Consider the following 13,105-nt stretch of genomic DNA (forward strand, 5'->3'; position numbering starts at 1 on the left):
TATTATATATGCAAATGTTTAGATGGATGTATGTTTGTTTGAAGGTATCTCCGGAACGGTTGCATGGATCTCGCTGAAATTTGGCATAGATGTAGAACATAATCTGGAAGAACACACAGGCTACTAATTAACTTTGCTTTAATTCCGCGTACGGAGTCGCTGGCGGCAGCTATATGATGGATAAATTAAACTTTATGTATTGTGCAGATAGGTTTTCAAGTAAATATATGCACTTAACGGTGCTAAGTGATAAAATTGTCACTTAACTACGAAATATTTTCTTAAAATGGACGTCACAATCCGAAATCTTTAACGGAATAGCTTCGGCAACAGTTTAAGTCTAAGTAAGTGTCGTTCGGCGGCCGAAGATTTGCTGGACCGTCGCTAATGGTCTCTATCCTTATTTATTGAACTTGCCGCAGCAACCAAGTCCTACAAATACTCAATTTAAACTGAATTTTACGAACGAGCATTAAATTTTATAATACAAACAATTTCAAAAATTATAGAGTAAGTAGTTATATTAATTGAAATTAAAGTGTGTTTTTTAGTTTTAAAGATAGAGTTGATTATGTCTGTGCTTACTTTTATTTTAAAAATAGTTAAAACATATAAAAACAATATTAAATTCCAATAATTTGTTATTTCTTTAAATAGCAAATTGATCACAAAGACATTACGCTCGCCGTATTTCTGAGAACATCTCGAATTGTAATCGACGAATCTTATCAAAGGGGGTGTACCTCCCCTCTGGGTGGGTAGGGGCGTAAACAGGTCACGGCGGACCTCAAACGAGTTCAGACAGGCGAGAGGAGTCGAACATGTCACGCTCCTACGACTCGACACCTGCGTCTAATCCCCGCACTTAAGATTTGCGGCGGGATGTGACAGATTTCTAGTTAACCTTATATGTTTTGCTTACGCTATCTCATGTGAGTTAAGACACGTGTCTTAGACAGCGTTCGCTAAGCAGCAAAGCGTTGAATTGTTATTTAGACATACTCTGGGTGATTTCTTCTCTGAAGTTGTAGTCAAAGTTTTTTTTATCATATCAATTTGCACTTGAATTCATACTATCACTAGCTGTCGCCCGCGACTCCGTTCGCGCGGGATTAAATAAAGATATTGGTCGATTGTCAGACCTACTCAATATGCTCACAAAATTTCATGAGTCAAAGTCAAGCCTTTACGGAGGAGTATGGGAACGAAAATTGTGACACGAGAATTTTATATATAAGATTATCAGCCAATCTTAGATCTTTGAATATTCATCATCATCAGCTCTCTGTACGTCCCCACCGAGAGGGTCGGAGCTTACCCTAAATTAGGGGAGACTAGGCCAAAGTCAACCACATTGGCTAAGAGCTGGTAGGTTGACTACTTTGAATATTATGATGTTAATATGTATAAGTAGTAATTAATTAAACATAAATGCATCCGTAATAGGTTTACAGATATGAGACTAGGCCTCTTAAAGTTTATCAATGTTCCTTTTCAAGTATGGTAAGACTTATCAAGGCTAGATTAGCATAGTTAAAAGTGTTCGGATATCTCATAACATTATTAAATAATTAACATTTTCAATTACTATTTGGCATATAATATTTCATTTCACAAGTTGATAATAAACCGTGAAAAAATCGTTCGACAAAAGCATTTCGATGTCGAGGTGCGTGAATCACATTACGAGCGAAAACTGTTTCTTTGGGTTTGACGATAAGTCGATACGTCTAATCAGTGATAAGAACTTGTAGATAGCATAAGTGAATAGAGGAGGTTCCATTTGTATTATTTTTGTTTTTCTACATTTTTAAAACGTACATTACTAGTTGTCGCCCGCGACTCCGTCCGCGCGAAACAAATCTCTTAATTAGTACACTATGTGTTCTTCCACGCAGCCGTTCTGGAGGTACCTTCTAACAAACATCCATCCATCCATTTAAACATTCTCATTTATAATATTAGTAAGACAGTAACATGTTTAGTTGCTTTCTATATTATTTTTATAGCATTTTCTGTGCCGAACTAAGTTGTATATATTTTATAACACATCACTGATACCGGTTTAGATTACATTATCGCACTATAATAAAATTATTAACAATAATAACAAACGTGCAACTAACATAATTTCTCGTTATTTACGCAAAAAAAATAAATAAAAGACAATCATGCTGTAACACAAATTAAGACAAAACAAATAAAATCTAAAAATGAATCAATCTTAAAATAGCTAATTCGTTTGACGTCAGAGATAAAAAAACAATAACAAGATCTATACATGATAATTTCTGTAGCATCAAACACCGTAGGAAAATAAGAACATCCTTTATGTAGGCATCAGTACTCGCCTTCGAACAAACCCAGTGTTCACTGCGACATGTACAGATAGCCAGTACCAAATTGTGTTTGGTGACGTATCGTGACTGCTAATGAAAGTGACACGGATATTAGTGCTGATTAATATTAACGTCACTAAATATTGGATGCAGTGAGGATAAAGTGATGTGCAAATAGCATTAAATATAATTGTAGTGTAAAATAACATGCGTAAAACAAGAAAGAGATTAGATTTATTCTAATGGGTAAGTGGTTCATTTCATTCGATGTTTTTTTTTATTGAATTTTACTAAAATTTCAAATTTGCAACTCGTCAAAGAACATTTTTATGGATATTCACCACGTTTTTTTTTGTTATAACAAGAGGATCTATTGCGTATATTTTGGTCTGGTCAGAACTAAAGGTAGTAAATTCGCCAAGCCATATCACGACAATTTGTAGTTCAGAACACTTGTATAAAAACACATTTATATAAAAAAAAATGAGTTCTTTGATATTTTTTTTTATTTCGCGGGTGTGGAGTCGCAGGCAATAGCTAGTGGATAATAATAACCGATCTTCTTAAAATTACAGGCTTTACATTTCTCTTACTCTGGACATGGCTGCTATCAGCGGTTACTGCGGGCATCATACCCGGTTTAGGTGACGATGACGACTCCGTCTGCAGGACTTACAGACTCAATGATGTACAATACTTTGATTGTTCCGATCGAGGACTTACCGAGCTACCAGAGACAATTGATTACGATGTAAGTCTCGAATTTTTAATACGAAAGTAAAGTTGTAGTCAAAAATCTTGAAAGGTATGAAAAATCTTGGCACCACACTTGTATACAGTGATGTCATGGTACTTCCCCGATGAAAGCTGTTTAAGATTTGATGAAATAAAACCCTTGGTCTACGAAAAGGTGATAGGAAATTAGTCGCTAAACCGAGGATAAATTCTTTATAATATATTTGTATGGCAAACTAAATCATAATATATGTTTTTAAAAGAATTATTATTATTTCAGGCACAAGCAGTTTTGTTATCAAATAACAATTTTGCCACCTTCCCGGAGGGACTAGAAAAATTTTCTAGGGTCGAAATTTTGGATATGTCCGGGAACCGCTTGACGAATCCATTACCAACCTATTTCCAGAAATGGCAGAACCTTCGAACTCTTAATCTGTCCAATAACAATTATGACAGATGGCTGAGCAGCGACAATCAGTATCATATTAAAAGACTAGATTTATCAAAGAACAAAATAAGCAACATCGACACGAAAGCGTTCGAGAAGATGACCAATCTATCTTTTCTAGATTTATCTGAGAATAGAATCGATGATTTACCACCGAACGTCTTCTCCGATGCTAAGAATCTTGATACTGTCATCCTATCAAGAAATTATTTCTCAGAACTACCAAATTTCCAATCACAATCCTTAAGGACTTTGGATTTAAGTTATTGTCAAATCGCAAAAATAGATCCAGCAGCACTAACAGGAATGAGTTCTTTATTAGCTATTGATCTTTGCATGAACCAAATTGAGACGGTACCTGATGGTATAGCTTCGAACACTCTACAAGAATTGGACTTAAGCTACAATGAAATAAGTGAAATAGGTGACAACACTTTCTCGGCGCTGCCGCATTTGGCAGTGTTAGACTTGAGAGGGAACGAGTTTAGAGAGGTTTGGTCGACCTCACATTTCGCCTCGAATCCTTTTTTGAGGGAAGTTCACGTGAAGGGAAACCGATGGAGTTGCGAGGGATTCAGCGTCAATTTGTTATTGACGTATGACTTTTTAACAAAAGAACCGCCGAAGATAGCCGATGCAGCGTCATTGATTTGTTACTCGCCTTCTAATGTAACTCAGCTGAGTTGGCAGCAGGCTTACATATTGACATGGCATCCGACGGAAATGTCAAAGCAGACGTACACATTTATGGCAGTGTTAATTGGTGTTATAATTGGCATTGCTATTACGTCGTGCGTGTGTAGAGGTTTAATGTCTTTAAATAAGCCTAGTCCTTCTACAAGTCATCCACGGACAGCTACCGAATCTACCACTGTGAGCAGCAATGGTGTTGTTGTGCAGCCAAGGGTCGAAAGTGTTGTAATGAGAATCCCACTGCGCGAAGACATGCCACCGACTTACGAGGAAGCCTTATTGATGCCTAGACTAAATTCATCATTCCACTCTCTACCTGACTTTATTGATGAAGAGGATGAGACCTTTGATCGTAATTGCCGTAGGTCACGCTCGATTGGCGATCTAACGGAGTCGAGACCAAGGGCGAGCGAGAGACGGTCCATAAGGCGAACTGTTGAAATACGTATTAACTAAAAGTATAAGTAAATTTAATTTTTATCGTTTTGGAGTGATAAGTTTGTCATTCAAAAGAATTTTCCGTTACTTTATTAAGATAATAAAATTAAGTATTATCATCAACGTCATCGTCATCAGCCTTTGTCTGTCTACAGCTGGACGTAGGTTAAGTATTAGGTTCTGAATAATTATTAAAATATATAAAGATATTTATTCCCTTAGTAATAATTCAAGCTCTGCATTTCTCGTATGTTATTTGTGTAAATATTATCTAAGTGTAAGGTTATTTAGAAATTAAAGGTATGAGATATATTGTTGTTATTCTTTTACAATGAAGTACCTAAAACGATTTTCAAGTCTATTTAGTAGATTTATTCATTATGAAATAATGCTTAGGTTCTCCGAGTTTCTCGAAAATTTGCCAATCATTTCATTTATAGTTAGATCGACCCACAAGAAAAAGATCTCATTAGATTAGATTAGATTAGATTAAATGATACATTACGTAATTATATCACTTTAGTTACAGCGCCATCTATTGATGAATGTATTAACCAATGTCATCGGTATTTCATTCGCTAACGAAAACTTTTCATATATCCGCTAACGGCAACTAGATGTCGCTATTATTTATAATGTAAAAATGTAGAATAAAATTGTTTATTTATAGCAAAAGAAACCTAAACGTGTTATAAAATTGCATTGTTATTAAAAAAACATTAAATAAAATACAATGAAGTGTAAGATAAATATTTCTACCATTAAAAAAAACTTAACTTCCTTATGATACCTCTTTAAGCAAACTAACTCCATTTAGTGTGAAATAAATCGAATTGATGGGCATTTAGATTTAAGAAGTAGAAAAATAGTATTTAATATTAAAACTATGAGTTACATGATGTGCGATTTCGCAAAACTGTCTTATCAAAGATAACAGGTATTACGCTTAATTCGGTTCATACAATGTTATCTATCGCTCGAAGTCACACGTAAAAATTGTACAGCCCTTTGTAAAAACTTTAAACCCACCGACTAATGAAAGACTTAACGGGCTTTAACTATTACAATAAAATTAGTTTATTTAAATGGGAGAACAAATTCGTGGTGTAATTAAAAAGTGAATTGTGATTGTTATAAATTTTAATTCATTTTTTGACGAAATTCACGTGGAATAACTCAGTATGGTAAGTAAAGTAACTTAATTCTAACGTTATTAATTAATTACTCTAATGGTCTTATAATTGTCTTATAATTTTAGTAAAAGTGACATAATTTGTAGGTTACAAAACTCAAAAGATTTTAGACTTAAGTTGTATAAACAATATGACTCATATAATGATAATAAATTATTAATTTCATTGTTGATTCACAGAATAACAATTTAGAAGTGTGTGTAAAAGGATCTTCAGTTCATAACAATATATGACAACTTGACTCTCTACAGTACTAAAGGTATGAACATCATATCGACCTAAATTTAAGTAGCCTACAACCTGCGCTTTTATCAAATACAGATAACAAAGATAAAACTGTTGTATGCACATAATATGTTGATATTCATTTTCATGGCAAAGATTTGTAATGGTGTACTCACATAGCTGTAGATTAAGGTCGGGCTCCACGTTTTTGGGTAACTGAAACGTGACAAGAAAATGATCAACGTAAAATAACGCAGGTGTGCGAATGACTCAAAATATTTTACCTTAGGTCTCATATGTTTTGAAATTGCACAATACATTCTTCGATTTTTTTAAAAACCTAATGAGTTTATAACTGCTGCGGCTTACAGTAGTCAAGGACGTATAATTTTAAATATTAAAACATTAAAAAATTACACTTTGTGTAGTTCAATTCTGTATTTAGTCGATTCTTTTTCAGCAAAACCATTGAATAGCTTATTGTTTCCATATTGCTAAAATAAATGTATACCTACCATAATTATAAAGGGAAAATATTTGATTGTTTGTTTGCATTGCATAGCTTTCGAAACTACTGATTTGATTTTAAATATTCCTGTTGGGAAGCTACACTAAACCCGGTTAACATAGACCGTAATTATGACTAGATTTTTTATTCCACGCGGACGAAATCATAGGCAACTGCGTAAAAATACCCTCGAGTACCTTACATAGTTAGCTTTTTATTCATAAAACACTTGAATTTGTATATTACTGACAGACAATTGCTCCATTTTTTATAAGGCCACGTAATATAAATATGTCGCTTACCTGGCTTGTTAATGTTTTCCAGGTAGTTATGATAAGTCACCGGTATGCGGGTGCAAGGTCTTCTGTTGCTGGTGATGTTAGCAAGCGCGGAGATCTCCGACGTCGATGACAGTGACAGGAATGATGCTTGCTACATCTGCAAGTGTAGTGCTGACAGGACCAATGTGGATTGCTCTAAGCGTGGTCTGACTAGTATACCAAATGGAGTCAGTGAGAAGGTAGTTGGAAAATTATTTTATTTCTATGTTTAAAAGTAATCAATAACTTTTATAATAATAAACAGACATTTTCAAATACCCATAAGACAATTGATATCATTGGTATGTTTGTAAGGTCAATGTTCTTATCTGCTTTTTTCTTTAATTTCAGGTGATGCGCCTCAATATGTCCTTTAACGAAATTTCAACGTTTCCTGATAATTTAAACAAGCTACACAATCTTGTGGATCTTGATCTAAGCAACAATCAAATTAATTCGATTCCAGAGGACGCTCTCAACAATATGACATCACTTGAATTGTTGAACCTGTCTCAAAATGATTTCAATTCATGGCTAAATTTAAATCCTAATGAATTCCTGCAGCCAGCAACAAATCTAAAGATCCTCGATTTATCACATAATAAGTTTTATACGATGGATAATTTAGCAAATCAGGAACTTTTAATAAGTGCGTCATTAGAAACATTGATTTTAGATAACTGTAAAATAACATCAATTCGAGGTAGATCACCTTTAAGTGGATTGATAAATATAAGGGTATTTAAAATTAATTATAATCCTTTATCAAGAATCCAAGGTCTTGTATCCCCAACGCTTAAAAGTTTCTACGCGAGTAACTGTCTATTGAGTTCAATCAATCACAACGAATTGTCATATCTACCATCACTAGTATATTTGCAACTGTCAAATAATAACGGTCTAGTTTTATACAGTTTGTCAAATACTGTAATGTCAAATTCATTAAAGTATTTAGATGTTTCATATTGTAATATAATGCAAATCAGTCTTGGAGGATTCCCAAATCTTAGAAGGGCATTATTAAGTCATAACGTTGTAAGATTTCTAGAGAGTAATAATTTTATAAATAACTCTAAATTAGAATACTTAGACCTATCATATAATAATATTGGCTCTCTGAAAAGCGATACATTCCGAGGACTAAGTATGTTGAAGTATTTAGATTTGTCATGGAATGAAATCGCGCATATACCTGAAGATAGTCTCCTAGAAATGCCATCGCTAACCCAACTCAAACTACGCAGGAACTATTTGACTAGAGTCGGCCATTTAAGTTCCACATCTGTCTCTATTCTAGATATGAGTTATTGCGAAATAAACACTATGGGTAAAGATTCATTAGAAGGCTGGCAATCGCTTGTTGATTTAGATTTGTCACACAACCTTCTATCAAATATCCCAGACAGTATTTCCTCAAATACTCTTAAGTATTTAAATTTAAATTTCAATCGAATAAGTGCTGTAAATAATGCAACTTTCTATATGCTACCTCGTTTAAGGGGATTAGGTGTGATCGGAAATCGCTTTACAACAGTTTGGAGTAGATCATACTTTGATTCCAACCCTTATTTAGAGAGAATGGATTTGATGGATAACATGTGGCGTTGCGATTGTGCGGATAGCAACATGTTTGACTTTTATGAATTTGTTACGCTGGAGCCAAACAAAAAAGAGGAGTCTTACAATCTTATTTGCAACAGTCCTGTCAATTTAGTTGGTCAAACGTGGCTTGAGGCATGTTATTTCTCTTGGAATCCTACCGAGAAGAAAGCAAACGCTGATGCTTTGATATGGTTTATCGTGGTCATGATAGTAGGTTTAGCTTTATGTTTAACTTTGATTAATGTAATAAGGAGATCAATGAATCGCCGATTAGCTGGTCTGCAGGAGGAAAGAATGAGGCAAGTGGAGGAAGCCAGAGACAGACTGCGACAGCTACGTATTCGCGCCGAACAGGAGGCATTGTGCAATGCTCCTGATCCGAGGGATTTAGTCGCACCGCCGTCTTACGACGAGGCTCTTTCTATGCCCAAGCTTACAGCTTCATGTCAGTCATTATGTGATGAGAGGACGGGCAAAAAGAAAAGAAGAAAAGGTAGACGTAAAACAAAATCAAGTGGGGATCTGTTAGAAGAAACTGAAAGAAATGGTGATTTATCTGTAGGAGATGATTTGGAACTGAATGAAGCTCCAGAAACCCATCGTCGACGTCGTCGTCGACGGCCGAGGAACTTTGGTAGTCATGAGATAGCAGAGTTGGATCAGTCCCCTGGTGTCCGCCGCAGACGTATGTCTGAGTACGGTATGAGCGGCAACGAGAGTGTCACGGTTGTGGTTGAGCCGGTGTTAGAACAACCGCTCCGGCCCAGGAACAGAAGATATTCAATAGATGACGATGAGCCTAGGGAAAGTGATTTTTAATTCGTTTATTCAGTCGTTGTTTGCTAAAATTATGACAAAGTAATTTTAGTTTTAGTTTAAATAGTGAATATTGCATAGGTCAAAACCAACGATTATTATTTTATTTATTACTTTTAAAAACAGTTTGAAAATACTGTACAGAGTCATCATTATTGTAATATTAATTTTGGAAATCTTTATTAGTCATGTAAATATTATTTAATAAAATATATAGTAACACCTCAATCATTAAGCATTTAAAAATAACTTTTATTACAAACAAGAAATATATTAGTGTTAAAAATAAACATATCACTTTAACGGTTTTATTTTTTCTACTACTCCTTCAAAAAAATTATTTAGTTCTATGTTCATTAATCCAGGCCTTAATAATCCATATGTTTTGCATGCTTCACTGTGGTCATCAAATGTATTTTTTTAGATCGAAGATTGGAAGTAACTTGGAAAATAAAATAACAGAAATGAAGATTTTTACAATAAATTCTTTATTTTTTTTATTATTTTGTTCCTCATTATAAATAGCAGCTGGTATGTTTAAATTAGTGATATACAATCTGCAACACGACAGACAGATTGACGTGACATCAGATAAAAAATGTCATTAGCACTTAATTGAAAAAAATTAACATCAAATTATAAAATCTTATAAAATTTACAATACGCGTACGATATTGATTTAATTACAGACATATCAAATAATAGCATGGTTTAACTTACAATAAAATGGTATCACAATCTTAAAAACTAATTCAATAAAATTATTCATAAGGAACTTAGGTTAGAAATTGAAACAAAGAATCTCTTAATATGAAATAAAAGCTAACACCGGACAAATCTGTTGATTATTATCGTGTATTGTGAATGTTTTGTATAAAATAAGTACACAACCATTGACAATTCAAGATCATATGGAAAATAAAAACATTGTTTAACAACACAAACAAGGGTTTGTTATTTTTACGTATCTGATTTGAAATTACAATTAAATTTTACAAAAATGAAACGTTATTAGTACAAAATTGATCATGGCAACAAATTACATGTATAAAAATATGTTTTTCTTATTCGAAATATAATTTTATAAATATATTTTACCACTAGCGAATTTAAAGGCACTGTCGACTACAAACACACTTTGGCAGCAACGTTTCTAGTAAAATTAGTCAAATCGATTTATTTCTTACCCTCATGCACATGAGTTCCCACTTAACGCACATACAAAATCACAGAACTTTGCCAATAGTGATATGTTTGTTGATTGACACAATACACAAAGCATTATTGTCCTTTCTTCACAGAAAATATATTTCAAGTGGTCGATTTACGTGTGTTTTCGTCTACTGTTGGTGTTATAATGATGTCTCCGGCGTTTGATCTACTTCTGGTGACTAGTACCGGCGTCTTCGGCTTCGGCGTCTCAGTCATTTTGATTCGAACCCTACCCATGTCCGGGGAATAAACAGGAACATACTCTCGTGACGGCGACAAGAAATCAGCATCGTTAATTGGATCCCCATTAATTAGTGGTTGAGATATATCTGAATCAGCATTGCCATTTAATCTGGGATTATCGTCATCGTTTATAGGAACGAATATATCCTCGCTGGATAATGAATGCGTATCCTTCTTAGAGCTAGGCGATGCTGGTTCAGAGTCAAATGAGGTTTCTTGTTGCGATAGCTGGCTGTCTTCTGCAAGGTTGTTATCAATCGAGCTACGTTTATTCTGATTTGAATCTCTGGGACTATCTATGCCATTACTGTCTTTCGGTTTAAAGCCGTTTCCAATTTCACCATTATCACCTTTCTTTGGATAATTTTCATGAGTGGGAACTAACTCATATTTTCCATTTATTCTTTTTTCCATTGGGGTATCAACTGGTGCTGGTTTACCTAATAAAGATTTATTCATATCTACCATTTCTTTAGATGCTTTCTCTACGTCTCTCTTTTGCTGTCTCAATAGCCGCCTGTCTCTACGTTTCCTCATTTGACCTTTCACAATAGCAAAACCTATTAAACCAACAAGGAGGATAACAATTAAAGCTATGCAAACATAAGTTCCCGTTTTGTGCGGCGCGACATTTTCGTTATTTGATGGTACCTGTCCTAAGACCCCTGCGGCTTGCGTTACGCGAATTTGTTCAGAAACAGTCGTATCGCGAATAATTTGTGGTGTTGCAGCTAAAACAGTTTCGGTAACTGTCTCTTCATTAGTTCTACTATGCCAATCCGCACCACCTTCATAGATTGACGGAGGTGGAGGTATAGGAAATTCAGAAGTTGCTGTGCTGGAGTCTTCCTCAAATACTTTGCGAACTGGACCTGGATTCAATTCTTCGTAAATTGGCGTTGTTGTTTCTTGAAACTTTTCGGTCGTACCCTCGCTTTCTGGTATGTAAAAACCTGAGCCTTCACCAGATCCTTCTATTGGATCATCAGTTGTGTGCAAATTGTCAGCAGGAATTATTTCTTCTGCAGCTAATAAATTTGCATAACTTTTTTGGTTTTGAACAGGTTCAATTATGTCACTCATCGTTGTGCTTTCAGCTTCTCCTGATCCCTCAATATCATGAGAGGGCGATGAAGTAACATAGTGTCCTACTTTCAAAAACTGTTCGCTATCATCATCTTCTTTTGGTTCAGATCCATGAATAACTTTTCCATCTTCCAAGTCATTTATTGCCACCAAGGGCATTGATTTCAATGCAGTCGTTTCTTCGCCGACTTTAACTGCATCAATTGGTTGATCGCCCATCATCATGTCCAAATATTCATTTTCGAATTTAGCAGATTTACAAATGTCCTTCGTTTTTAACTCAAGCCACGAGCGGTTGTGTAGTTTTTTTGGTCTATCACATTTAACGTTATCTATAAAAACATTTGCAGCTAACAGGCGATCACGAGCTATAATGTTTTCACATGAACAATCCAAGGGATTACCCTCAAGTTCTAAATGTTCCAAACCAATTAAGTGTCCTAAATCTGAAGGTACATCTTGTAGCAGATTGTTAGTTAAATCCAATGAACTAACACTTGTAGGCAAGTGCGTTAAAGACAGCTTTCTTATCCTGTTGTTGGCTAGATTAAGATGCACTAATTTCTTTGCATTGTGTAGAAATTTATTGAGATCTGTGATACCATTTGTAGATAAATCTAATGTGACGACTTCTGTTAATCGATCCAATTCGTGGTTTAACTTTGTTATGTTATTATGTGAGAGATCAAGAATATTGATATTATGATGCTTCTGACGGAGAGTGAATTTATAAAGTTCAGCGAGACTGCTGCATGTGACACGATGGAGGCCGTCGCGAGTTGTATTACAGACGCAACTTTCTGGACAGACTGCGGCAAGTATGGGGGCCACCAGTAGGGATACCGCCAGGAAACAGGCGGATGCGCGAAGCGAGGCCATCGTCAATGGACTGCACTACCTGGAAAAGAAAACAAAATATTTTCAATTATAGTATTATGACGTATATTTCTAAAAAGTTCTGTAGTTTTTTAAATGGTCTTCGTCTAAGCAGAATTGTACGCGTGCTATACGAGAAACTAGTGATATGAAATACAATATCTATTCCTGTACGCGTAATGACACCCCCAGTGCACTTGGCCGGCACTCGCGGCCAGAAGTGGTTCAATGTTAGCGCGCCAGGATGTCAGTTGTTAACCGTTTGTGCAAATGTCGTCTTCACGGGGGACGTATTGTTTGGTACCAATTGGAAAATATTGCGCAATTCTTAACGGTTGCTAGCACCTTGATTGTTACATCGTTACAAC

At 35.1% G+C, this 13,105-nt stretch overlaps 2 protein-coding genes across 2 annotated transcripts in view; one reads left to right on the top strand and one right to left on the bottom strand.

The window, feature by feature from the left end:
* The first annotated feature begins 2,321 nt into the window (after nucleotides 1-2,321).
* On the top strand, nucleotides 2,322-9,482 carry LOC106123880 (uncharacterized). The gene is made up of 5 exons (XM_013320292.1): nucleotides 2,322-2,585; nucleotides 2,915-3,090; nucleotides 3,355-4,666; nucleotides 6,921-7,102; nucleotides 7,254-9,482. Exons 1-5 carry the CDS (start codon nucleotides 2,582-2,584, stop codon nucleotides 9,321-9,323), a joined length of 3,744 nt encoding a protein of 1,247 aa, XP_013175746.1. The 5' UTR covers nucleotides 2,322-2,581; the 3' UTR covers nucleotides 9,324-9,482.
* Nucleotides 9,483-9,785: 303 nt separating this feature from the next.
* The window catches only part of wdp (Leucine rich repeat protein windpipe), a 43,377-nt gene continuing 40,057 nt past the window's right edge, over nucleotides 9,786-13,105 (bottom strand). Inside the window, exon 3 of the mRNA XM_013321079.1 lies at nucleotides 9,786-12,759. Coding sequence (XP_013176533.1) covers nucleotides 10,632-12,740 — 2,109 coding nt within the window. The 5' untranslated portion in view covers nucleotides 12,741-12,759 and the 3' untranslated portion in view covers nucleotides 9,786-10,631. The remainder of the gene's footprint in view (nucleotides 12,760-13,105) is intronic.

Source organism: Papilio xuthus, unplaced genomic scaffold, assembly GCF_000836235.2.
Source record: "Papilio xuthus unplaced genomic scaffold, Pxut_1.1 DF825946.1, whole genome shotgun sequence".
Taxonomy (NCBI): Eukaryota; Metazoa; Arthropoda; class Insecta; order Lepidoptera; family Papilionidae; genus Papilio; species Papilio xuthus.

Excerpts from the sequence above, each read along its gene's own strand:
- LOC106123880 (XM_013320292.1), top strand. Across the intron at positions 3,091-3,354 it reads CAGAGACAATTGATTACGAT|GCACAAGCAGTTTTGTTATC; the intron begins GTAAGTCTCGAA and ends TTATTATTTCAG. Across the intron at positions 7,103-7,253 it reads CAAATGGAGTCAGTGAGAAG|GTGATGCGCCTCAATATGTC; the intron begins GTAGTTGGAAAA and ends CTTTAATTTCAG.